The following is a 25,748-nucleotide window of genomic DNA, read 5'->3' as shown; positions in this document are numbered from 1 at the left end:
TTTTGTTTGTTTTTTTAAATCTTGCTGTGTCCCCCAGGCTGGAGTGCAGTGTCACTGTTGCGGCTCACTGTAGCCTCAAACTCCTGGGCTCAAGTGATCCTCCTGCCTCAGCCTCCTGAGTAGCTGGGATTATAGATGTGAGCCACTGAGCCTGACCCAATTTCAACAAATCTTCACTCACCAGTTACCTCACTCTCTCGTCTACTTAAAGTTTCAAATTTTCTGAGATATCTTTTTCTCTTAAAAGGCAGGATGTTTGAGAGGGGATTTATTCTTCTGGACTTTATTGTTAGATAGCTGTCCTTCTGCTCTAGTCCCAATTCAATATGGAAACAACCAGCCACAAAGGGAGAATGATTAAAATACCCTGAACAGGTCCTCAGTCATTTTAAAATTTTCCACCCTGTGGAGGTAGTATTACTCATTTGGGTTATGCTTGTTTTAAACAACAGGAATGGCTAGTTAGGACAACGGAGGCAGGTTTTTCACTTAGGAATTCACTGGACGTGTACCATGTGGTCAAGCATGTTGTGGGCACCAGAGATACGTAGGTAAATAGGGCGTAGTCTTTGCCATTAGAGGTGCCATGGGAAGTCTGATGACTTTAGTTAGAGATTGTCCCTGATATCCTCCTGACTTGTCTGTTAGATGGGGCCTGTTCTCAGGGAAGAGGAAATACTACAATTATATATAACTCCTAGAGAAGAAGAACTTAATTTAAAACTTAGTGACATAGTGCTTTATTTTTCATGTTGTGGAAGTGTGAGTGTGATTGAACCTCTAACAGAGATGTTTTGTGGCAGGTCAAGGTTGCTCAGCAGAGCCCAGTGGATTCAGACACCATCCTCCGAGAACCCACCACGAAATCTCTCCTGGTCAATAATCTTCCTGAGAGAAGTCCGACTGACAGCCCCAGAGAGGGCCTGAGGGTCAAGCGAGGCCGACTCGCCCCCCACCCCAAAGCTGGACTGGAGCCCAAGGGCAGTGAGAACTGTAAGGTCCAGTGAAGACACTTTGTGTGTCAGTACCCCTGGGAGGCGCCAGTCATTAAATAGATAAGGCTCTGCCTACAGGGACTTTTCTTTAGCCAGGGAGAGCTTTATCAGTGAGGAGAAAACAATTCCTTAGAAGTCTTGAATATATTGTACTATTTAGATCTCCCATGTGTAAGTATTGAAAAAGTTTGGAAGCACTGATCACCTAGTAGCATTGACATTCCTCTACTGTAATGTAAATAGTATAAAGCTATGTGTATAAAGCTTTTTGGTAATATGTTACAATTAAAATGACAAGCACTATATAACAATGTATGTGCATTTTACACTAAAAAAAAATGCAGAACACATTTTATACTTCCAATTAACAGCTCCTAGGAAAATGTAGACTTTTGCTTTATGATATTGTATCTGTAGTATTAGGCATGAAATAGTTTTGGATCAGGAATTTCTCAGAGCTGACTAAAATGAAGGAAAAGCATGTTATGTGTTTTTAAGGAAAACGGGCACACATATACATATAGGAGTGTTTATCTTTCTCTTGCAATCTGTTTTAGACATCTTTGCTTATGTAACCTGTACATATGTGTGTGTGGGTATGTATTTATTTCCAATTAGGGCTGCAGGGTTCCTAGAGGTGTGCTATACCATGTGTCTGTCATTGTGCTTTTTTCTGTTTTTAGACCAATTTTTTACAGCTCTTTGGTATGCATTCTTGTATCTGGTGATGTATTAACATGTAGCCTTTGTTTTCTAATAAAATAGTCACCTTCGTTTTCTGTAAGAGTGATTCCTAAGTGTAAAGGTATTACGAATATTGGTACTATTTCTTGCTAACTACAACAGCCTCTTATATAAGTAAAAATGTTTGAACAAATGATACAGATCTTTAAACAAATGATCCTAGCATATTTAGTTGTATTAAAAGACACAATTTGGAATATAGGTCATAAGGAGTATGTGGGAATATAAGATGTCCAGCCCAGTGCCTCCTACATTCTGTGTCCCCATTAAACCACATCATCAAGGATACAGGTATGTGGTGTTTCCTAGCTTATTGATGATAACAGAGTTTTGAAAGCATGCAGGCATTATGAGCCATGTCAGATCCAAAAACATTTGAACAAGTTCTTACATCCTTGAATCAGGGTAAAAAAGTTTCCCAGGACATGCGCTAGTAAAAGATCATTTGTTCCTGGCTTTCAGTCCAGATCGATGCACAAACCTCGATAAGCACCATCATTTATATTTAAAAGTTGTCCTTTGCAAGGTGGCCTCTGTTGTTGGATAATGCTTCAATAATATTAAGCTACTTAGTATTCATCAGCTGAAAGTGATATCCTGATTTTCCTCTTGTTTCTTCAGTTGCTTGGGGTTGAGGTCTGGTGCAATATCCTCACCATAAATCATCCCAGGGCCACCATGTGCTCAAGGGCGTCATGACCCCGAGCAGACATTGTTGGGATTAAGCCATCAGCTTTATTGGCTGTCTCCAGCGACTGGAAGATTCCACTGAGTAGGCTTTGCTGGGTAGCGTCACGGGTCCTTGAAAGCATCTCTTCGTTTTTTCCTAGGTGTGCCATAGCTGCTGCTCTTGTTACTTGGATACTTGCCTTTTTTTTTTTTTTTTTTTTTTTGATACGGAGTCTTGCTCTGTCGCTAGGCTGGAGTGCAGTGGCATGATCTCGGCTCACTGCAAACTCTACCTCTCGGGTTCACGCCATTCTCCTGCCTCAGCCTCCCAGGTAGCTGGGACTACAGGCATGTGCCACCACGCCTGGCTAATTTTTTTGTATTTTTAGTAGAGATGGAGTTTCATCATGCTGGCCAGGCTGGTCTCGACCATTTTTATAATTGTAGAGAATTGTTCAAAATCTTGTAAGTGGACAGCCAAGACATTATTCTTTTCCTCAAGATAACAATACTTGTTCTGCTATGAGCTGAGCTGCATATGGGATGAAAAGTAAACATGCTACTGTTCCAAATTTGAAGTACCTTATAAACCAGTTGAGTCATGAGTGAGATCCCTGCTGACAAATCATATGGGAAAATGAATCAAGTTCCAAGATCTGGGAATCAGATTCTCATCTGTACAATGAGGAGCTTGGTTGAGATGATTCTTTTACCGTAAATGTTGTATAAGAGCTGAAATGGACCTTTGTGTTATTGGGAGTTGCTGGTAGTCTAAGGGGACTGCATCTTCAATAAGAAAGAAATAGAAACCAAACTTTAAATGTAGCATGATTTCTATTTCTTAAGACACTCCTCCCCTCACCCTCTCACTTGCCTTCTTTGAGATTTATTTGTGATTTTTCTCATTTGATCCCAGTTTATTTATTTTGTTGGGACTACTAAATTTTCACAGATTTGTTTGCACCTGGGAAGAAGTCAGGGCACTTCTTCCTGGGGACCCCTAACTCAAGGAGGGGAGACCTCTTCCACCTTCCAACTGGTTTGAGTCTGCAAACGTTTCTAACTTCTTTTAGCATGACTCAACACCAATTGTTATTTTAGAATTTCCAGGTTCTTCCAGAATCCTTCACGCTGTGGGCAGTATGTCATGAAAGAAATTTAAATAGTAAATAAACTGATGAGTTCTTGTAAGCCATAGGTTTATTGCACCACAGTCAGAAGTTGCACTGATCATTAGCATGTTTTTCATATTTCTCTTCTGTAGTTAAGGAGGGGGATACAATTATTTTTGAAGAGGACAGTAAGTACCTAAAATTGTTAACTACTACTTGGTAGTTGAGAGTTATGTGCTCTCCCGCTTCTGTTCATATAAGCTGTCTTCTCTTTGAAGGGGAAGGGGTTGTATGCTAATTCACTGAGGAGAGAAGAGAGCCTTGAGTGCTTCAGAAGAGCCTGGCTGTTCTCATTTGAAAAGTCTGAGGACCTGAAGCTGCCATCCTACCCGCAGGCCCAGCTATGTATCTAATGCTACTACTCACTTTAGCTTTGGCTCAACTACTTAAAATACTGGATGGAAAGTCTCAAATTTTACAAGGTATTTTCATGTGTGCTGAAGCTTTTACCTTTGTGAGGTAAGAGACAGAGGTCAAACTTCTCGCTCATAGGCCTGGGGAGATCTTGCCTAATGATAATTGTGTGTCTCCCTGAAACCTTGCAAAATGAAGAGTATCTCATCAAACAAGATAAAATAGGCTTAGAGTATTTGGCCCAGGAAGTAGCAGAGTTGAGTTTCGACCTCAGCTTTGCAAATACAAAGCCCATTCTCTTTCTTGTTTATCCTGCCACTTCTCTGGAAGCAGGCTTTTCCAGGATAATTCTGATAGTATAGATTTTCAGGGGATATTAAGTAGCTTTTCCACTTTCTATGTGCAATGGCAATGAAGATATCTAGGCTGTCTGCATCTGATTTGGGTTACCTTACATTTAATTTCAAAAACGTAAAATGGGACTAGCTATACATTTTAACTGCTAAAAGTTGTCTACTAACTAAAAGTTGTCTACTAACTGAATACATAAGCATTATTTATGTAGAGGTAAATCCTTTCAAAGAGTCTTTTTTGGCAATTCAACAAAGAAACCCCATTAAAAAGTGGGCATGAACAGACACTTCTCAAAAGGAGACATACAGGTGACCAACAAACATGAAAAAATGCTCAACATCACCAATCATCAGAGAAATACAAATCAAAACCACAATAAGACACCATCTCACACCAGTCAGAATGGGTATTATTAAAACATCAAAAATTAACATGCTGACAAGGTTGTGGTGAAAAGGGAATGCCTATACAGTGATGGTGGGAATGCAAATTAATTCAGCCACTCTGGAAAGTGGTTTGGAGATTTCTCAAAGAACTTAAAATAGAACTACCATTCTACCCAGCAATCCCATTACTGGGTATATACCCAAAGGCAGATAAATCATTCTGCCAAAAAGACAAATGCACTCCTATATTCATTACAGCACTATTCACATAGCAAAGACATGGAATCAACCTAGGTGCCCATCAATAGTGGATTGGATATAGAAAATGTGCTACATATACCCATGGAATACTATGATGCCATAAATAAAAATTAAATCATGTACTTTGCAGCAACATGGATACAACTGGAGGTCATTATCCTAAGCAAATTAACTCAGGAAACCAAATGCCACAGGTTCTCACTTTTATGTTGGAGCTAAATATTGGGTACACATGGACATAAAGATGGGAACAATAGACACTGAGGACTACTAGATGGGGGAAGGAGAAATGGGGGACCAAGAGCTGAAAAACTATTGGGTGCTATGCTCACTACTTTGATGATGGGATCGGTCATACCCCAAACCTCAGCATTTATGAGATATACCCATGTAACAAACCTGCACATGTACTGCCTGTATCTAAAAAGTGGAAGTTATATATTTAAAGAAGTTTGGTTTGGAAAACCAAATACAAAATATTTCAAATACAAATATAATGTAGACATTAAAAGTGAAAGGTGTCAAAATGCCTTGGGGTCCCATTTGACCTTGGACAAATTACTTAATTCTCTGTACCTCCCTTTCTTTCTTTCTTTCTTTCTTTCTTTCTTTCTTTCTTTCTTTCTTTCTTTCTTTCTTTCTTTCTTTCTTTCTTTCTTTCTTTCTTTCTTTCTTTCTTTTTTTCTTTCTTTCTTTCTTTTCTTTCTTTCTTTCTTTCTTTCTTTCTTCTTTCTTTCTTTCTTTCTTTCTTTCTTTCTTTCTTTCTTTCTTTCTTTTCTTTCTCTCTCTCTCTCTCTCTTCTTTCTCTCTCTCTCTCTTCTTTCTTTCTTTCTTTCTCTCTCTCTCTTTTCTTTTCTTTTCTTTTCTTTCTTGACAGAGTCTTGCTCTGTTGCCCAGGCTGGAGTGCAGTAGTGCAATCTTGGCTCACTGTAACCTCCACCTCCTGGGTTCAAGCGATTCTCCTGCCTCAGCCTCCCTAGTAGCTGGGACTACAGGAGTGCACCACCATGCCAGGCTAATTTTTGTATTTTTAGTAGAGATGGGGTTTCACCATATTGGCCAGGCTGGTCTTGAACTCCTGGCCTCAGTTGATCCGTCTGCCTTCTCCTACCAAACTGCTGGGATTACAGGCATGAGCCACCACGCCTGGCCTCAGTTTCTTTATTGTTAAAATTGGATATAAATAATAATACCTCTTGGAGTTGTCATGATGATTAATTTGTTAATACTTTACACTTATGATTTTACACTCAAAAGGATGTTGGTTATTCTGTACAGAGATAATTACCCATAATTTCTCTCAGGTCAAGTTCTGATCTGAAATCTTCACTAATGTCAATACCATAATGCTTATTTTGCAAATGAGTTTAATCACTATAGATTTGCACATATCATTCAATTAATGATCTTGCAAATGAACCGTTCACAGGATTTTAGCTTTTGTTTGCTTGGGTCATTTAAAATATCTGAAGAAAACAATCACTACAATTTTATTTACAAGTGGGTTGTGCTCCTGAAGTGCAAATATAAATTAGTTGTTTGGAACTCAGAATACATTTCCTTGTGGAAACAACATTGTAAGTTGTGCCTAAGTTTAAGCCCAGGAAGCCAAGTTAACTCTTACTATGTTAAAATGACAATTAAGTTTATTTCAACCATACGGAACCTTCATTGATAACATTGTTTCTTTGGAAAAGTGTAGTTTAAGAATGAAGTTGCCATAAACTCAATTTTTTACCCCTCAACTGTCTTCCCGAAGTATCCCACTCTTCCCTTTCCATTTTGTGGTACTGGACAGGAATGGTTTAGCAGTCTCAGGATGGAGAAATCGAGATGTAGAGTCCTGTCCACCACATTTCTAGACCAGCAGCTGCTCCCAGTCTGAAAGGGAAAGTGATAGTTTTTATGTTGATTCTAATGCTGCAGGAAATGCCAGTTTTATGTAATGCTGGTGTATTTGTGTGTGTAAATTTAAGTGGTTTGTTAAACTACTTAACATTTTGATGTTTTAGGAAATCACAAGGAAATACACATCGCCAAGCTTCATACACTTTTGTTGACTTGCAAGTTGACTTTCAGCCCCCAAAATTTCCACCAGCCTCCGTCCCCTCAGTTCAAAGATGGTGGCAGATGAGTAAGATTACTATACTTTGTTATTCCTCCTTTTCTAGGATGTCTTGAGGATGACCAGAGAATAATGTATAAAAATACCCTATTTGCCAAACCAAATGCTTGACATTTCAAATGCTTTATCTCATTTGATATTTAATAATCCTGTCAAGTGGGTCCTAATTTAAGAAGGGACCCAATGAGGTTAAGTTTGTGTCAAAACAAAACTGAGGGCTCTAGTCTTGGACCGCAGCACAAAGTTCTTCATATATGACCGTACACCTTCCCAGTAGAGAGTAAAGGGATTTGATCTAGGAGGAAAACTACCAGCCTGGCAGGTTCTTTTCAGAACCCAATTCTGAGCTCAATAAGGGAAGTTTCCTCCTATTAGGGCTTCGGTCAACTCCACGCCTAAGGAAAATTTGCTTCATTTAACCTTTTGATTTGGCATCCAGGTTCCTAGCAAAAATTACACTATTGTAATAATAAGAAATTTCACTTCTCCTACTTTTGTTTTCTCCAACACTGCTTTTGCAAGAGTGTGGAAAAATGAGCAGCTTTCTACAGTTACAGACTTTCTAGCGAAACACTGGGATATTTCTGAGTTTTAAATGTGAACAGATCCTCTCGGTGTTGAAATCACAGCTGTGTTATCTAACAGAGCATTTGCTGGCCGGGTGCCCACTCCCTCCTGCTAGACCCTGACTCCTTGGGCAGTTCACATGAGGGTGTTATTTGTCCTGGATACCATCTGTTTGTTGTTTTAACGGTCATCTTCTTGGATTTAGACCAGCAGAGGGTCATGAGGGTGCCCTGTGTTCACCCACAATGCTTTGTTCCCTCTGTGCTATTTATGCACAGCCTACATTGTATGCCTACACAGAAGCATGGCGGTCACTTTCCTTGGAACCATAAACAGGTGGGGAAGGAAAGAAGTGCCAACGCTCTGGTTTGTAAACAGGTGTGGTGAGTGTGGAGACAGTTTTCCTTCCAGAAAAGCCAAGACTTGACCATATCCTTGAGCTACATCTTGGCTCTGCCCAACTAGTTTTTTCAGAGGCTGGACATTCAACCTATGAGACCATCAGAGGCTCAATCCATATAGAAACAGCAGATGTTCATGGACTTGCATATAGCCTATTTTAATGGCAGGACAAATAGATGGAGGATACCCATCATTCCTAGAATTTAAAACAAGTTCTTACTGAGATTTACTGCAAATTCTGCCTACCAATCTGTTCATATGAAAACCAGAAGCCCAAGTTACATCCTAAATCTTGTTCCAACATGTGTAGCAAAATTAGATTATTTCCCCCTTGAGATTGTCATAAACTCATTTAAGAAGAGAATATGTTGGTTTGGAAGCATCTCATACTGATTTCCCAAATCTGGTGTAGATTGCAGTCAATGAAGAGATGTTTTTTAAACCAAGTTCAACTATTTTTTAATTGTCCCCAGACAGAAATTTTTTTGTTGCTGTGGCAGAGACAGTGATTGCCTATCCAACGGTCACTTCTGCCTTCTTTCTTGTCAGTAGAACCCCACTATTGGGTTGGGCAGCAGTTTGCTCAGGGAATAGGGACCCATTCCCAGGAAAGGATAATTAGCACAAGCCAATTATGGTAATCCCATTGTCTTTTGCCAGTGATTGGTTATGATAACCACCCTACATTGACTAATTTTAGACTAGAAATGAGGCATTTCCAAGACACTGAGGATGCTAGGTCAGAAAGATGGGAAGTAACTGGATCCTTGATAACTTTGCTAAGCTTCTGAACCAACCTTGGACTTGTCATGTCAGAAAATGAAAAACTATTTTCTAAAGCAACTTCCATGGCTCTACGCTACCCTATGGCCGTGGGCCTCAACAAGGGCCACAAGGTGACCAAGAACGTGAGCAAGCCCAGGCACAGCCGCCGCCGCGGGCGTCTGACGAAACACACCAAGTTCGTGCGGGACATGATTCGGGAGGTGTGTGGCTTTGCCCCGTACGAGCGGCGCGCCATGGAGTTACTGAAGGTCTCCAAGGACAAACGGGCCCTCAAGTTTATCAAGAAAAGGGTGGGGACGCACATCCGCGCCAAGAGGAAGCGGGAGGAGCTGAGCAACGTATTGGCCGCTATGAGGAAAGCTGCTGCCAAGAAAGACTGAGCCGCCTCCCCCGGCTTCTCCGTGAAATAAAGAACAGCTTGACCGAAAAAAAAAATAATAATAAAATAAAATAAAAAAATAAAGCAACTTCCAGTAGGAAACCCTGTTACTTCACTCACAAACTTCCTGATCCAATTGCAAATCCTGTTTTAAGATTTTTTGTTAGTCAACATCTACTCTCTTTACCTTTTCTTTGGGTTTGGCCTGCTACTGAACAAGAGAGCCCTTGAAAACCTAGTTGCTTAATGATCTTAATTTCTCCAAGTGTTTCCTGAAAAGCAATTCTACTTAGATTGGTACAAGGCACCTGTCTGAAACCTAATTTTACCCTCTGAAATGGACTGAGTTACACAGGGCAATAGATGAAGACAGTATACAATTTTCCAATGCCTCTTGATTCAAACTTGATTCAAACTAGGCAATTCATTATTCTGCCTATTGTGATTTTCCTGAACATCACATAATTTAAATTATAGTCACCAAAAATCCAAAATCAAATGACTTTTGGAGTGTTCATACTTCTATTATAACAATATGGTTTAATTATCTAGGTTTTTCTTATCACTTTGAAGATGAAGAAATTGAGATCTTAACTGGGAAATAGTTTTTTCTACACCCCATACCATGTCCTAAAACCTATATGCCAGCTGCCCAGAATGGTACTTTTTAAGAAATAGAACATATGGCCAGTCAATGTGAATACTTATTTGCACATTTTCTTTTCTAGAAATGATCATTTGTGGCATTGGAAGGAGTACTAAGTTTTGATGACATTAAGAAAATTAGATCTTGAGTTTCCTGCAGGTGGAATAGCTCTCTACTCTACCCTGCCTTCAAGACCAGGGGATATACTAGTCCCTACTAGTAGGGAACCCATGATCAGGTTGCCAGCTCGGAGAGATATATGTGTGCACATGTTAATGGGATAGTCATGAAGACTGCCACATAAAGTACAAATGCCCAGTGTTTATAATGGCAGCATCACAGAACCTTTCCTTCCCTCGCCAGGCTTCTCCCCAAACCAAAGCCCATGCTAAAAGCCAGCTTCTTCATGCATCCCAGGGCTTCTTTTTAGTAGTTTTCAAACACAGCAGTGTATGCCTTTTACACAAATTGGGCTTTAAGTTTTTACAACATATCTTTGAATAAAGCCTGTTAGAATTTTAAGACATCCCCTTTTCTTTCTTTCTTTCTTTCTTTCTTTCTTTCTTTCTTTCTTTCTTTCTTTCTTTCTTTCTTTCTTTCTTTCTTTCTTTCTTTCTTTCTTTCTTTCTTTCTTTCCCCTTCCTTCCTTCCTTCCTTCCTTCCTTCCTTCCTTCCTTCCTTCCTTCCTTCCTTCCTTCCTTCCTTCCTTCCTTCCTTCCTTCCTTCCTTCCTTCCTTCCTTCCTTCCTTCCTTCCTTCCTTCCTTCCTTCCTTCCTTCCTTCCTTCCTTTCTTTCTTTCTTTCTTTCTTTCTTTCTTTCTTTCTTTCGTTCGTTCGTTCGTTTTAGTTCAAGGGTACGTGTGCAGGTTTGTTACGCAGGTAAATTGCATGGTGCGGGGATGGGATTTGGTGTACGGATTATTTTCTTACCCAGATAATAAGCATAGGCAGTTTTTTTGATCCTCATTCACTTCCCACCCTCCATCCTCAAGTAAGCCCTGATGTTTGTTGTTCCCTTCTTTGTGTCCATGTGTACTCAATGTTTAGTTCCCACTTATAAGTCAGAACATGTGCTGTTTGGTTTTCTGTTCCTATATTAGTTGGCTTAAACGAATGGCTTCCAGCTCTATCCATGCTGATGCAAAGAACATGATTTAGTTTGTTTTTATGACTGTGTAGTATTCCATGCTGTATATGTACCACATTTTCTTTATCCAGTCCACCATTCATGGGCATGTAAGTTGATTCCATAAGACCTCCTCTTTTCTTCTTCCAGACTCCTTTCCTTTATGCATAAAACTTACTTGAATCAGATTCAACTTATGAAAACCAGGGGAAAATCAGAGGATGAATACTGACCTTTCCATTTGATTGCTTAGTATGCCCTTTAAATAACAGTGGATGGACCCTACCATATTATTTTAGAAATAACTAACCACTTGACAGAAAGATTGGGCTTTGGAGAGAAATTTAACAGTAAAGTATTAAAGGGTTGCACCCCACTGAAGATCAAGTAGAAATACAAATGAAGAGTCTCTGCAGTGTTCATTGGAAAAGCAAAGTATCATTTTGGTCAATATAATAGTAACAGATAACTCAGAAAATAGAAAAAAATATTGTTATCAACCCACCCCAACTCAAAAAAATATTATTTTTATCCATAATATCAATAGTGAGAATGGGGTCTTCTAGTGTAACTTTTCACGACACATCCGTAGAGAAAGGTCTTTACCGTATGGTCTTTATTTTATTTTATTTTTTTTCCTGATCAAATTGGATTTATCCCAGAAACACAAGCTTGGCTTATTACAAACCAACAAAACAAAAAAATCTACTGAGACAATTCACCTAATAAATGATAAAAGAAACCCCATATGATCATCTTAGCAGGTACCAAGAAAGGATTTGGTAAGTTTCAATGCTCACTTGTGGTAAAAACTTCTAGCAAACTAGGAATAGAAAGGAAATTTATTAACCTTATAAAGAAATCAGAACTCTATAATAATCACAAAATACATCAAAAGCATTTAAAAAAAAATCAGATATAGGGGTTGAAAAAAAAGCCTTTATAAATCACAGTTGATAGAATTATTTACATAGAAAATCCAAAAGAATTTACCTTCAAATTACTAGTATAAGTAAGGGCTTGGCAATGTTGGTGGATATATCAATATATAAAAACTAACTTCCAGGCTGGGTGTGGTGGCTCACGCCTGTAATCTCAGCACTTTGGGAGGCCGAGGCGGGCGGATCACTTGAGGTCAGGAGTTTGAGACCAGCCTGACCAACATGGTGAAACCCCATCTCTACTAAAAATACAAAAATTAGCCGGGCATGGTGGCGCACGCCTGTAATCCCAGCTACTTGGGAGGCTGAGGCAGGAGAATCTCTTGAACCTGGGAGGCAGAGGTTGTAGTGAGCTGAGATCGTACCACTGCACTCTAGCCTGGGCAACAGAGCGAGACTCCATCTTAAAAAACAAACAAACAAACAAACAAAAACTAAACGAACTTTAAGATCTTTACCACATGGGTCTGTTGAGATAGCTGTTTACCAGGGTTTCCTCTGAGCTTTGCTTATTGTTACCTTTTTAATGTCTGAAAAAGATGAACGTTTTAAAGAAGTCTCTGCCTTCCGGTTTTCTGTATTAAATTCCCACTTTAACTGGTTTCTAGTCTCCAAAATAAAATAAAACTGATTCAGGTAAACAAGCCAGGATTTCTTTTTTCTTTCTTAAAGATTGGTCTGCTTTGATACCATATCCATTTCACAAGTAATTGATAATCAATGAATGGTGGTGATAATCTTCGAATGATCATAATCTATGAATGATAATCTATGAATGGTGATGGGTGAGGAAGAGCTGAGAGATGATCCATGAGGAAAGAAAGAAAACACAAAACAAGGCGGGAAGGAGGAGCACTAAGCAGATGGGAAGAGGAGGCACCGTGTGGGTGAGAAAGGAAAGCAAGGTTGGGGTGAGATATGCCTGTCCCAAATAAAGAAGCATTTGGTCTGTTCCAGTTTCAGCTCAAGAACTGGAAGTTTGATTGTCTTGCGGAGAACTGCTAATTGCAGACTGGGAAGGGAAGACGTTGGACCTCAATCTAACAGCTATTTCCTGTTAAGGCCCTTATTTTACTACTACGGACACATGGAGGCCACTGCATCATTCTCCTTGGATTTCTTTCTACTCTCACCTATTTTCTGGGCACAGAAAAAAACCCCTCAGCTTATTTAAAGACGTTAGCTTTGAACTGAAAATCAGATTAATTCAACCCAAATTCTAACCTAATAGTTTTATCTTCTGCCACCACATTTTTGACCAGCGATGTTCTCCAGTATTGCCTTGGACCTTGTTTGGATTCTTCTACCCTAGTACTACTTAATTTTCTAAAAGAAGTTTCTCTATTACGCTCTTCATTCTATCTTTATTCTATTCAATTTTCCATAGGCTAGGAAACAACTAGGAGGAAAGTCAAAAGATGCAGATAATCCCTAAAGGACCAAGAAAAATGACCTGTAGTCACCTTAAAATAGAAAGTATTATTTCTCTCTTTAACCTTCAAAGTCTTCCTCATCTAATTTTCCTATTTCCATATCCCTTTTCTGCTACTTTTCTGGGCAGAATTCTTCTGAATTACCTTTGATTTCACTCTTCTATCTCCACAACCTGCTTTACAAATACATTATTCCTTATTTAAATGTTCAAAGAGATATTTTGTATCAAAGCTTGTGTAAGTAACTGCTAGTTGTTCCCAATAGTCATTCTTCCTCCTCCTCCCTTCCCCTCCCTCCTCCTCTCCTCCTCCTCCCTCCTCCCTCCTCCTTCCCCCTCCTCCCTCCTCCCCCTCCCTCCTCCTCTTCCCTCCTCCTCCCTTCCCTCCTTCCCCTCCCTCCCCCTCCTCCTCCTCCTCCTCCTCCTCCTCCTCCTCCTCCTCCTCCTCCTCCTTCTTCTTCTTCTTCTTCTTCTTCTTCTTCTTCTTCTTCCTCCTTCATCAGCAGAACTCCACGTTTTGTCTGAGCATATTACTGCCTTTATTAAAAATTTTTCTCAGTTTCCTTTGCAAATAGGTAAGCTCATGTGATTGAGTTCTGACCAATAATATATAAGCAAAATTGTTTTTGGGGACTCCTGGGAAATCTTAAAGAGAGGGGACATGGTTTTCTTCTGTTTGTCATCCATTGTGCTTCTAATATATGGATATGGTGACTGCAACTCCAACTTAGGCCGGGAGAAAGAGAGCTACACTCTGTATGTGGGAGAACAGAGAAATGGAAGGAGGGTGGATCCCAGGTGGCTTTGTGGAGCCCTGGACCTCCTAACTATGGACTAAATTTCTTGTTTGAAGATTATTTTGTTTTCTTTTCAGAAGCCAAAACTAATCCTCACTAATACAAAGATTCATAATTCCTTAAGTGATGCTGAAAACTAAAATCTTCATGTGATTGCAGCAGTTACCTATGAGATCTACTCCATAGGAGTCAAACATTCATTAGAAAATAAAGCTAGAGGCAGGGAAGCCAAATTTCATATAAAAGTTGGACTCTAGAACATGTTAACTTTCTGTGTACCCCATTTTCCCTTCTCTGAGAAACTCCTCTCAGTTTATTCTCTGCAGGCTGGAGGGCTACAGTCATCCAGGAACTGGCTCTTATGTCAACAGGGTGGTGGCTCAGCTATGAAGGCCATCCAAATGTGACATTTGGATGCTGGTTCTCTGCTGCTGTCCTGCTCCCTTTTATTTTCTCTTTCCCTTGGCCTGGACCTATGACTCATCTGTTCCTGACCAGGCTGACTTATTTGTTGTTGAACCCAAGTATGGCTTTGACTTTCTACCAAACAAAGCAAACTAACTAAAAACAAAACTTCTTCACATACATATTCATTGTAGGCAAATTAAAAATATTTTTTTAAATGTGTGAATAAAATAATTCACCCGTTATTTCAACATTTTGTCATGACTCAAACACCTGTTTAATCTCTTTATTCTATATATTGATATTTTAAATATGAATTCTCCTTTTAATTTTTTATCATGCAAGTAATTAGTATTTAAAAGGGAAAATTTGGGAAATATAGAAAAATAAACACAAAAAATGTTCTCATCATTTATCATTAAGAGATGGCCTCATTTTCCCTCCACTCTTCACCCTCCTCCTCCAGTTGACTAAATGGCCCTTCCGTCCACTCTGTGTCTTAACCTAGGAATCTTGAAGACATCACTGGTTGCTTTTCTGCCTTATATCCCATATATAAGCAATCACTAAAGATTGTTGATTCTATTCTCTAAAAATCTCTTTATTCCACTTACTTCTTTTCATGACCATTGACACCACCCTATTCCAAGCCACCTGAATTGTTCACCACACCAGCTTTTTAATGGGTCTGCCTGTATCCCGTGGCTTGCTGTCGTCTTGCATGCCCTCTCTCCCCGACCTAACCAACTCCATCCATTGTTTTTTTTTTTTTTTTTTTTGAGACAGAGTCTCGCTGTGTAACCCAGTCTGGAGTGACATGATGCAATCTCAGCTCCCTGCAATCTCCGCCTCCCGGGTTCAAGTGATTCTCCTGCCTCAGCCTCCCGAGTGGCTGGGATTACAGGCATGCATCACCATACCCAGTATTTTTAGTAGAGACTGGGTTTCACTATGTTGCCCAGGCTGGTCTCGAACTCCTGATCTCAGGTGATCCACCTGCCTCAGCCTCCCAAAGTGCTGAGATTATAGGTGTCAGCCACCATGCCCAGCCTCTCTTCTTCTCCTTCTCCTTCTTCTTCTTTCTCGTCTTTTCTGGCACAATACTGGCTTATACTTAGTCCAAGACCAATGCACACCTGGTGGCAGTTACTTAAGTTTCAGACATGCTACCTACATTCAGTCTATAAAACATGGCAAGCATACTATTTGCATTACTCATTCTCTATTTACTATGCATTGGCTTAAATTTGTATTGCTTATCCTGTCACGTCTATTGTCGCTAAATAGAACATTCTCTAAAATTTTTTGTAGATTTGGTAATCCCTAGCACAATGCCCTGCATGGAGAAAGCTTTAATAAATAGTTATTGATCACTCTAGAGCTGAACAATTAATTTTGAAAAACTGAACCATAACTGCTGAAAGTCTGGATATAGATTTTTTTCCAATTGGAATAATCAAGAATGTAATTGTGGTCTTTTAGATTTTTATAAAAAGAAGAAAACTCCAGAGTTACATAGATTTTATTTTTAAAGCAGCAGTAACCATGATCAACTCTCAAAACACTATATTTTACTTAAACCTTAGAACAAACATTTACTCTAACCTAATTAGATGGTTTATACTTCCCTAATCTACTCATTTCTATTCCTGTGTTCAAACTATTTCTAACATTCCTTGGACTCTTCCTGATTCCAAGTCCTACCTAATCCCCTAACACCCAATGTAAGTCTTGCTTTTTTGGTATAGCCTTCTCCAACCTCCTCCTTGTTTATCACTTCCTCCTGGGATGATACGGTGGCCTCCCATTTGGTTTTCAGTTTAAGCACGACAGTGTAACAGATGCTGTATTTCTCTGTATATTTCTACCTCCTCATCATTTCTTTGGGGACAGTAGAGTGTACTACATGTTTTTATACTCCCAGTTCAAATGTAGGGACCAGTCTATAAATATTTACTGATGATTATTACCTGGATGACAGTTGCCTTCTGTCTTTTACCTGGACACAAGAAGCATGAGAAATTGACAAAGATGTACTGACTTCCCAGCCTTAGCCCTTCTAGATTCCTAGCTTAAGACACAGAGTGGACGGAAAGGCCATTTAGTCAACTGGAGGAGGAGGGTGACGAGTGGAGGGAAAATGAGGCCATCTCTTAGTGATAAATGATGAGATCACTTAGCCCTTACAGGGTTTGTTTTTGTTAAAGCCAGACTAAATACACCTTAAACAACCACATCTTTTTCCATAGCTGCTTCAATTGATGGATTGGGCGAACATCTCACAGAAAATGCTCATGTGATTAATCTTGTCCCAGAAGCCACAGAGCTATTCTCATTATCTCTTGGATAGAGAGAAACTTTCCTTCCACTTGTTGCACTTTCCTTCCACTTGTTGCACAAGCACTTTCCTTCCACTTGTTGCACAAGCACTTTCCTTCCACTTGTTGGTTAGCCGTTGTTTACTTGCCATTTACTTATTTACAAATAAATAAACCACTTGTTTACTTGCCATTCAGAACAACTAATTCTCACCTTTTCTTTCAGATAAGTTCAAATGGTATATAGTTCAAGGATCTAATCATGGAAAGGTCATGAAATTGATGCCCGGTGAGTTGCATGTATTTCATCTTTTCCCTTTTAATAAGATTACCTTAAATGACTTTGCAAGTACAATAGGACCTAAGATATCCATTCCTCATAAATGTTGGATTTGTGAAAATGTGTGATATACTCTAGACAGATTACCATCTGTCTTTGCGTTATTTGGGAAGAACATGTTTTCCAAATGAATTAAAAATGATAAATAAGATCAAGAGGAATGCTTATCACCTTAACTTTTAAAGTTTATTTTTTTTTAAGATTCCATCTTTGCTTTAATTTTTTCCCCTAAGCTAGGCATGGTGGCTAGTGCCTGTAATCGAGGACTCTGGGAGGCCAAGATGGTAGAATTGCTTGAGGCCAGAACTTCGAGACCATCCTGGGAAACATAGTGAGACCCCTACCTCTAAAAAAATTTAACTGGGCCTGGTGGTTCGCACCTGTAGTCTCAGCTACTCAGGAGGCTGAGGTGGGAAGATTGCTTGAGCCCAGGAGTTCCAGGCTGCACTGAGCTTTGAGATTGTGCCACTTGCATTCCAGTTGGCAGACAGAATGAGACCCTGTCTTAAAAAAAAAAAGGTTTCCTCTTTCATCTATGGTAGTTTATAAAAATCTATTTTCTCTGCTTCAGACCTACCCTTCTATCCTTGCTTTGTGAAAGAAACCATGTCTCTGTTTTGTGAACTGGCTCTTGGCTTTCTCAGTAATAAGCACTCGAGAGACTGCAAAGTTAGAAGAAGGAACTAGCTCCTTCTTTTTTGCTGCCGGTCAGCATCACCCTCAGCCTCTCTTCTTCACTCTGGCAGTGGCAGTCTATTTCAGCAGCAGCATCTGGATTTAGTTTACAATTTTCCCAACAATCACCAGCCTCATTGTACTCCCTTAAAGAACTAGCAACAATGAGGTCCTTCTTCCAATTTTTTGCTTTTTTATTTTTTTTACCCCGAGACGGAGTCTAGCTTTGTCACCCAGGCTGGAGTATAGTGGCATGATCTCGGCTCACTGCAACCTCTGTCTCCCAGGTTCAAATGATTCTCCTGCCTCAGCCTCCTGAGTAGCTGTGATTACAGGCATGTGCCATTATGCCCAGCTAATTTTTTGTATTTTTAGTAGAGATGGGGTTTCATCATGTTGGCCAGGCCGGTCTCGAGCTCCTGACCTCAAGTAATCTGCCCGCCTCTGCCTCCCAAAGTGTTGGGATTACAGGCATGAGGCATAGCACCCGGCCTAGTTTTTGCTTTTTAATAATTTTTACCCCTTCCCTTTGTTCCTTTGGACTTAAGAGTGTGGTAGCTGCTTAGTGTGGTTGCAAGTTTGGGAATCCTCTGTGGGCTTTTTTTTTTTTTTTTTCATTTTCCATTCTTCAATATTCAGTTAACAATTTTTTTTTTTTTTTGAGACCGAGTCTCACTCTGTCGCCCAGGTTGAAGTGCAGTGGCGCGATCTCGGCTCACTGCAAGCTCTGCCTCCCAGGTTCACGCCATTCTCCTGCCTCAGCCTCCCGAGTAGCTGGGACTACAGGCGCCCGCTGCTACGCCCGGCTAATGTTTTATATTTTTAGTAGAGACGGGGTTTCACTGTGTTAGCCAAGATGGTCTTGATCTCCTGACCTCGTGATCCGCCCTCCTTGGCCTCCCATAGTGCTGGGATTATAGGCGTGAGCCACCGCACCCGGCCAACAATTTTTTATATTAAATTCACTTTGTTTAAATAACTGGTAGCATTTCTGTCTCTTGACTGGACTGTGACTGATATAGAACATACAGGTTGTCTTATGTATTTCAAGGTTTATATATATATTAATATATATTTTTCTTTCTCTCATATATATGAGTATATGAGACAGAGTCCCACTCTGTCACTCAGGCTGGAGTGCAGTGGTATAATCACAGCTCATTGCAGCCTCGACCTCCCAGGCTCAAGTGATCCTCCCACTTCAGCCTACCAAGTAGCTAGGACTATAGACACATACCACTATGCCCAACTATTTTCATTTTATTTAATTTTTTTAGAGACAGAGTCTCCCTATGTTGCCCAGGCTGGCTTTGAACCCCTGGGCTCAAGGGATCCTCCTGCCTAGGCCTCCCAAAGTGCTGAGATTACAGGTGTTAGTCACTGTACCTGGCCTAAAAATATTTTAAATAAATCCTTTAATCCGTATATTTCACCTTTTCAAATTTCCACCAAATATATCTGAATTAGTGCCACGTTGTAGAAATCATTATTTCCCTCTCTATAATCATCTACTTAACGGGCTTGATGCTAATACTGTACTTCAAGACTTAAAAATAATCCAAAAATTTCCATTTCCAGCAAGTAAAAATTGCTATTGTTCTGTGTTGTCCTGTACCCCACACCCTAGAGAGAGGGGATGATTTGGAACAGGAATATCCAAGTCAGCCCCACTCTTGTGACATATCCAAATCACAGGAGGGAGTAGCACAGGCCACTGAGATTCATCACCTCCAGGAAGCGGATGACCCTGGGTCTTTCTTAGTCCTGCCAGTGGGAAGAGTAGCCCCAGGGAGAGCAATAGAATTGACTTAAATATTCCTTTCAACGTGGCTCAGCATGAGTGTGAATGGATTTCAAGGAGAGAAGCTTTGGCTTGAAGTTGGCTATTTTGAGGTCAGAAGAAAATTTCTCCCTTGAGAAATCTGAGCTCTGTGCTCAGAGGTGGTATTTGTGGCTCTTACACATATGATAGCTACTTTTGCTCCTCTATCAGATTTTCCCCCCCATTGTGGGCTGGTAAGTATGAATTCATTCATAGTAAGTTTGATAGAATTTACTAAGTGAGCACACAGCTGAGTTACAGAAAGGAGAAAATGCAACGATTATTAAGTGTCTTCTATGTGATACAAGAGCTGGGGGCTTTCTTGACAGTAATTCTGCGAAGTAATAGTTTGATCTCTATTTTGCAGATGATGGAACTGAAGCTCTTTGAGTTAATTAACTGAAAGTCATCCCTCTAGTCAAGGATAGACATGTTCCTTAATATGGGCCTGTGCTTCCTTAAATCCCGCATTCTGCCCACTATGTCATACTTGTGCATGTTGACAGGGAAAATAATTGGCTTTAACAATTTGTGGAGGTTCTTCTCGTCAGAAAATTATTTGGAATACTGAAGAAAAGAAAAAACATGGGCATTGTCTTAGAGATCCACAATCTAATGGTCCACCCATTTTTCTAGATAAATTTCACTTTTCTGAAAGAGTTTTAGACTTACAGAAAAATTGAGAAGTTAGAACAGAGAATTCCTACATACCCTACCCCACAGTCATATTTGCCTATTGTTAACATCTTATATTAGTATGACACATTTGTTAAAGTTAACGAGCCACTATTGATACATTTTTATTAACTAAAATCCATGGTTTACCCAGATTTCCTTGGATTTTTACCTAATGTCCCTTTTCTGCTCCAGCATCCCATCCAGGACACTATGTTACATTTAGTCATGACGTCTCCTTAGGCTCCTCTTGGCAGTGACAGTTTCTCAGACTTTCCTTGTTTTTGATGACTTCGACAGTTTGACAGTTTTGAGGAGTGCTGGTCAGGTATTTTGTAGGATGTCTCTTTATTGAAATTTACCTGACTTTTTTTTCATGATTAGAATGGGTTTATAGATTTCTGGGAAGAGGATCACAGAGGTAAAGTGACATTTTCATCACATAGTACCAAGGGCACATACTATCAACATGACTTGTGACTGTTGATACTGACATTGATCACCTAGCTAAGGTAGTGCTTGTTAGGTTTCTCCATTGTAAAGCTGCTTCCCCGGCCCCTTTCCGTAGCTTACTCTTTGGAAGGAAGTCAGTATGTGCAGCCCACACTTAAGGAGTGGGGAATTTTGTTCTTGCTTCTCGAGGGTAGGGTATCTAAATAAATCACTTGAAATTCTTCTGCATGGGAGACTTTTCTCTTCTCTCCCATTTATTAATGTATCCAATTATTTGTTTATATTATTGTGGAACAATGGGTATTTCTTTCATCCTTTAGATTTTAATCCAGTACCATTTTGTTTTTTGCTTACATGATTCCAGCTTTGGACACTGGGAGCCCTCTCAGTTGGTTCCTGTGTCCCTTTAACAAGCCCTTTATCAATGTTTTTTTTTTCTTTGAGCATTTCCTTATTTTCCAGAACTTGTTTCTTGTTCCAGGCTCATCTTGTATATTTTCTGTGCCTCTTATGTAATTCTACAGTTTCATATATATATATATATATATAAAGAACAGCAGAAAAAAGAATTTGTGCTTTAGGAAAAGCATCATGACATGGAATCTCCTCACCCAATAGTTCTACTTTTAGAAACAGTTTAGTAAGTCAACTGCTCTTTAGGAGTTTCAGAGATGGAAAGAGTGATAGACTTTTAACTGCGCAGCGTCTCACTGAGAACACTGAGTTTTTTCTTTGCCTATGGACACATTTTTTAATACTCACAAGAAGAAAACAACATCGGCTTGCAGCTCTTTTGATTTCCTCTGAGGGTTCCCCCCTCTCTTCTTCATTGGCTGAAGGAGCACAGATGAATGTGAATGCTTATTAAATAATCACTTGTTACAAATAGCTGATTAGGATTTGGGCTATGCCAACAATTGTTGCTTGCCAGGCTCTTGGCAGAGTTCTGATCACGTTAGGTTTTGGGTAATCAATTTATTCTAATACAAACCATATTGGATGGTGGAGTTTTTATGCCTTTTTATTTCCTTTAAACAGCCTTTGGAAGCAAATGCTTATTATTTTGAAATGCAGCCAAATTCTGGCCACCACAGGAGTCCACTGTTAAGATGAAGCTCCTAACACATTAGATATCTTCTTGGCTTAGGCAGAAACACTTAAAAAATTGGCCAGAAAACTGATGTTTTTGATTTTCCTTCCTATCTTCAGATTATTGGAGTTTCATTGGAAAACTGATAGTAACCTTTCATTTGATGGAACTCTGTCTATAATTAAACCTCCCTCTTCCTGCTTTATTTTGCCTACAGTTTAGGTAAACAAAAGATACCCAAGAATTCAGTATTCAAATACAGTAAAAAGTAGCAACCATGGGGTAGGAAAAAGTACAGAAAAAGGGAGGAGATGAGGGGGGGTGGTTTCTGGGAAGATGTCAAATAAAAATTGACAACCAGCAATGCAGTGAATTAGAAGGGCGATTGTCCTGAGACGCTGAGCGTAGAAGTTGTTTAGGGCCCTCCAGGGGATGGGGGTCTATAACAAAACCATGTTCTAAAGGTCACTTAAGGATAATGTCAACAAGACAAATATTTTGAGATTTATGGGGTAGTAGAAGAACGACAGGACTTCAGATAAGCACCTATGGATAAGGGTCAGAAGCATCTAAGGTTTGAGCAAAGGTGACAAACTTAAATACCTGCAGGGAGTAGAGGTGACCTACCTGCAGAGATACTATTGATAACATCTAACAGCCAGTGAGGCACCAACACTTCCCAATCAGAAACAGGGCCAATAGGTTCCCTGTGCCACTAGAATTTCTTCTTTATCTGCTGAATGTTAGGGGAGTCTGGAGGGTGCTCAGAGGTTGGGTCTGGAACAGCTGGCAAAGCAGAGTTACAGTTGGAGAGATACATTTAGGTAAACAAAAGATACTCAAGAAATCAGTATTCAAATACAGTAAAAAGTGGCAACTGCTAACACGTTTCCTAAAGCATTAGGTGCAATGTGAAATGCCACATCCAGTAAGGGAAGGACGCTGCTTGACAAAAAGCAGAACCAGATTGACTTAGGAAAAGGAACTGGGGAAAAAGACAAAACAGAGAAGCGTAAATGGACTTTTAATTATAATTTTTAAAAGGAAAGGCTTCCCTCTTCTAAACTTCTAAGAGGCTGTGAACAGTGGTGAGTTCTGAAGCAGCCCTGTGCAGGCCACACCATAGAGATCGGTGTGTTTCACAGGTGGAAGAGAACAATGCCTTGGATTCCATTCAAGTTACTTTTTCCTCAGTTTATTGCCAAACCTGTGCTAAGTCAAGCAGAGAAGACAGGTGGTAAGGTTAGATGAGTGGATGCCATTCTTCAGTGTCTCCTTCCCAGATTTCTGTGGTCAAAGCTATTTACATGGAAATGAGGGTGTGCCAGGACCTCTGATCTGGTCCTGTTGCCTTTAAAAGATTAGAGTGAGAAAGTGGCCATGCCAGTTTTCAGAGATTCACCTACTGCCATATAAAGAAATTACTGCCATACCAAATAGTATGTATTGAATTTTGCCCCCTATCCCCCAAAGATATGTTGAAGTCCTAACCCTGGTACCTTAGAATGTGACCTTACTTAGAAGTAGGGTCTTCATAGGAGCAACCAAGTTGAAATGAGGTCATTAGGATGGGTCCTAATCTAATAAAATGCTGTCCTTATAAACAGAGAAAATTTGGACAGAGACAGACACGCAGAGAGGGAAAATGATGTGAAGATACACAGGGAGATGATGGTTGTGGGAATGGAGTGATGCATCTACAAGTCAAAGAATGCCAAGGATTGCTGACAAACACCAGAAGCTGTGACCTTTGCCTCTGGAGCATGGCACTGTCGACACCTTGATTTTGTACTTCTAGCCTCCAAAACTGTGAAGCAATACATTTATATTGTTTCAAGTTCCCAAGTGTTTTGGTACTTTGCTAAGGCAGTCATAGAAAACGAATACTCCTCCTTTACTTTGTCAACAGGCCACAACAGGCCTGCCTACAGCAGGCCTGCCTACAGCCTACCACAGGCCAACTAATACAAAGTAAGCTTCTTCTGCTTAGAGAGTACATTGCAGACACATTTACACACAAAATCAGTGTTCAGCTATAGGCTAATAACACCTTCCATGTTACAATACAGATTCTAGATACAATATAATGCCTTCTCTGTTATTCTAGAGCTGCCTTGTCCAAAACACCATTAGCCAACACGTGGGTGTCTAAAATGAAATTTCAATTCAAATTATCAAATTAAAAATTCTTAGACATATTAGCCCAATATCAAGTGTTCAATAGTCATGATGACTTGTTACCATATTGGACACCACAGATGTAGAACATGTTCATCATTGCAGAAAGTTTTGTTGGACAGTGCTGTTCTAGAGAATGAAATATTCTATTCAGTTGGTTGTTCTGGTTAACTGAGAAATACCACATATCCTTTGAAAAAAGAAAGGAATGAAAACAAAAAAGAAGCTGATTCAGTTACCTCTGAAATTGTACTTTCGTAATTCTGAAGGCATGTGATAGTTTTGACATATTTTAGGGGTAGGAGTATGACTTTAAATACTCACTGTACTGACAGGGGGCCAGAATGTTGGCAAATGGAAAGCTGGGTTGATTGAATGCTAAATAAATCAGCATTTTCTGTCTCAACTATGGCCCAAATACAAAATCTAACCACTCTGGGGACTAATTTAGGAACATTTAAAGTCATTAGGATCATTAGATCTGACTCAAGTGATGCAAAATAAAAAACCCTCCCAGCCCGATTTGGAATCAGTTCTACTGCCTTCAAAGTCGAGGCTCAGTCCTCTGAGCTTGAATATATGACAAATGTTTTTCTTTGTTTGGCTATGTTTATTCTCACATCTATTTTTTTTTTTCAGTGTTTGTTTCACTGAAAACTATCTATAACAATCTATAACCCTAACTACTTATTGTCTCAGAGCCATAGGACTGTTGAGGACTGGGTAGTATAGTTTGTCTCTTTGCCTCCATTCTGGAATTCAACTGAGCAGGCTGTCTATATATTGCTGTGTACTGATCCTCATCCTTCATGGAAACATAATCAGCTCCAGAGGATATCTAGTAGTTTGATATCACTAGCACTATTTTTTTTTGCTCCCTCATTTTTTGTAATGGAATTTTTACATTTCTTCCAGATCTTTGGGTCAGAGTGACATTAAGATTGCCCCTCTGACTTCTGGCTGCAATTTTCTTTGTCTGGACTACACAGAGGGAGATAAAATATCCCTTTTTATTGTGGTTAGAGGTCTCACCAAGGAACAGTGGCAGGAATGTAGCTCTAAATTCTTAAATAACTAAGTGATACTTTATAGACGGAGGAGACTCCAAAAATATTCTTCACTGACTGGTTTTCTTAAAGAAATTAGCACACTCTTTTATTAAAAAATTTCTGTCTGTACTTAAGAGAATTGTGGTGTTCCAAGTTTTAAATACATTGCTGGAGAAGGACCTCACCCCAACTTCTAAGCAAGGACAGTCATCCTATTCAGTTTTATTGAGAACAGTGATTTGGATGTTTATTTCTTTTGTTCTACCAAAAAATGTTGTGTCAGTTGTGTTGCAAGAGATACAGATCTGGCTGGGCTCTGATAAAGCTTATTAGGATGACATGATGAAGAGGAGGCTATTCTCCTGGAGAAGCAAGTTTGGACTCTGTGAAGGCCTTGTTAATTCCCTAGAAAAACAGGCCAGTGGGACACAGTGGGATTCTCACCTTTCCAAGACCAGCAGGCCACTGATATGATTGACAGATTGTTACATCAATTAAGAGTAAAGAGGAATAGGTTGGTCGCAGTGGCTCACGCCTGTAATCCCAGCACTTTGGAAGGCTGAGGCGGGTGGATCACGAGGTCAGGAGATTGAGCCCATCATGGTTAA

General features: G+C 39.8%; 2 protein-coding genes and 1 long non-coding RNA gene across 4 annotated transcripts in view; all 3 read left to right on the top strand.

Moving 5' to 3' along the window:
• CENPF (centromere protein F) overlaps positions 1-1,781 on the top strand; it is a 51,835-nt gene extending 50,054 nt beyond the window's left edge. The window contains exon 19 of the mRNA XM_050780633.1: positions 804-1,781. Within this exon, the coding sequence (XP_050636590.1) occupies positions 804-1,007 (204 nt within the window). The 3' untranslated portion in view covers positions 1,008-1,781. The remainder of the gene's footprint in view (positions 1-803) is intronic.
• Positions 1,782-8,848: 7,067 nt separating this feature from the next.
• On the top strand, positions 8,849-9,238 carry LOC126948613 (60S ribosomal protein L36). Its single transcript, XM_050780617.1, has one exon. It carries the CDS (start codon positions 8,878-8,880, stop codon positions 9,193-9,195), a length of 318 nt encoding a protein of 105 aa, XP_050636574.1. The 5' UTR covers positions 8,849-8,877; the 3' UTR covers positions 9,196-9,238.
• Positions 9,239-12,296: 3,058 nt separating this feature from the next.
• Positions 12,297-25,748, top strand: LOC126948609 (uncharacterized). Of its 2 annotated transcripts, XR_007723500.1 has the most exons (4): positions 12,297-12,793; positions 12,864-13,084; positions 17,085-17,147; positions 23,521-25,748. It is a non-coding gene; the product is annotated as an uncharacterized LOC126948609 (long non-coding RNA). The 2 variants fall into 2 exon arrangements; XR_007723499.1 differs by having other exon boundaries at positions 12,297-13,084.

Source organism: Macaca thibetana, chromosome 1 (genome assembly GCF_024542745.1).
Source record: "Macaca thibetana thibetana isolate TM-01 chromosome 1, ASM2454274v1, whole genome shotgun sequence".
In the NCBI taxonomy this organism is placed as follows: Eukaryota; Metazoa; Chordata; class Mammalia; order Primates; family Cercopithecidae; genus Macaca; species Macaca thibetana.
Note: the sequence above shows the minus strand (reverse complement) of the source record. Positions and strands in the feature narration are given on the sequence as shown.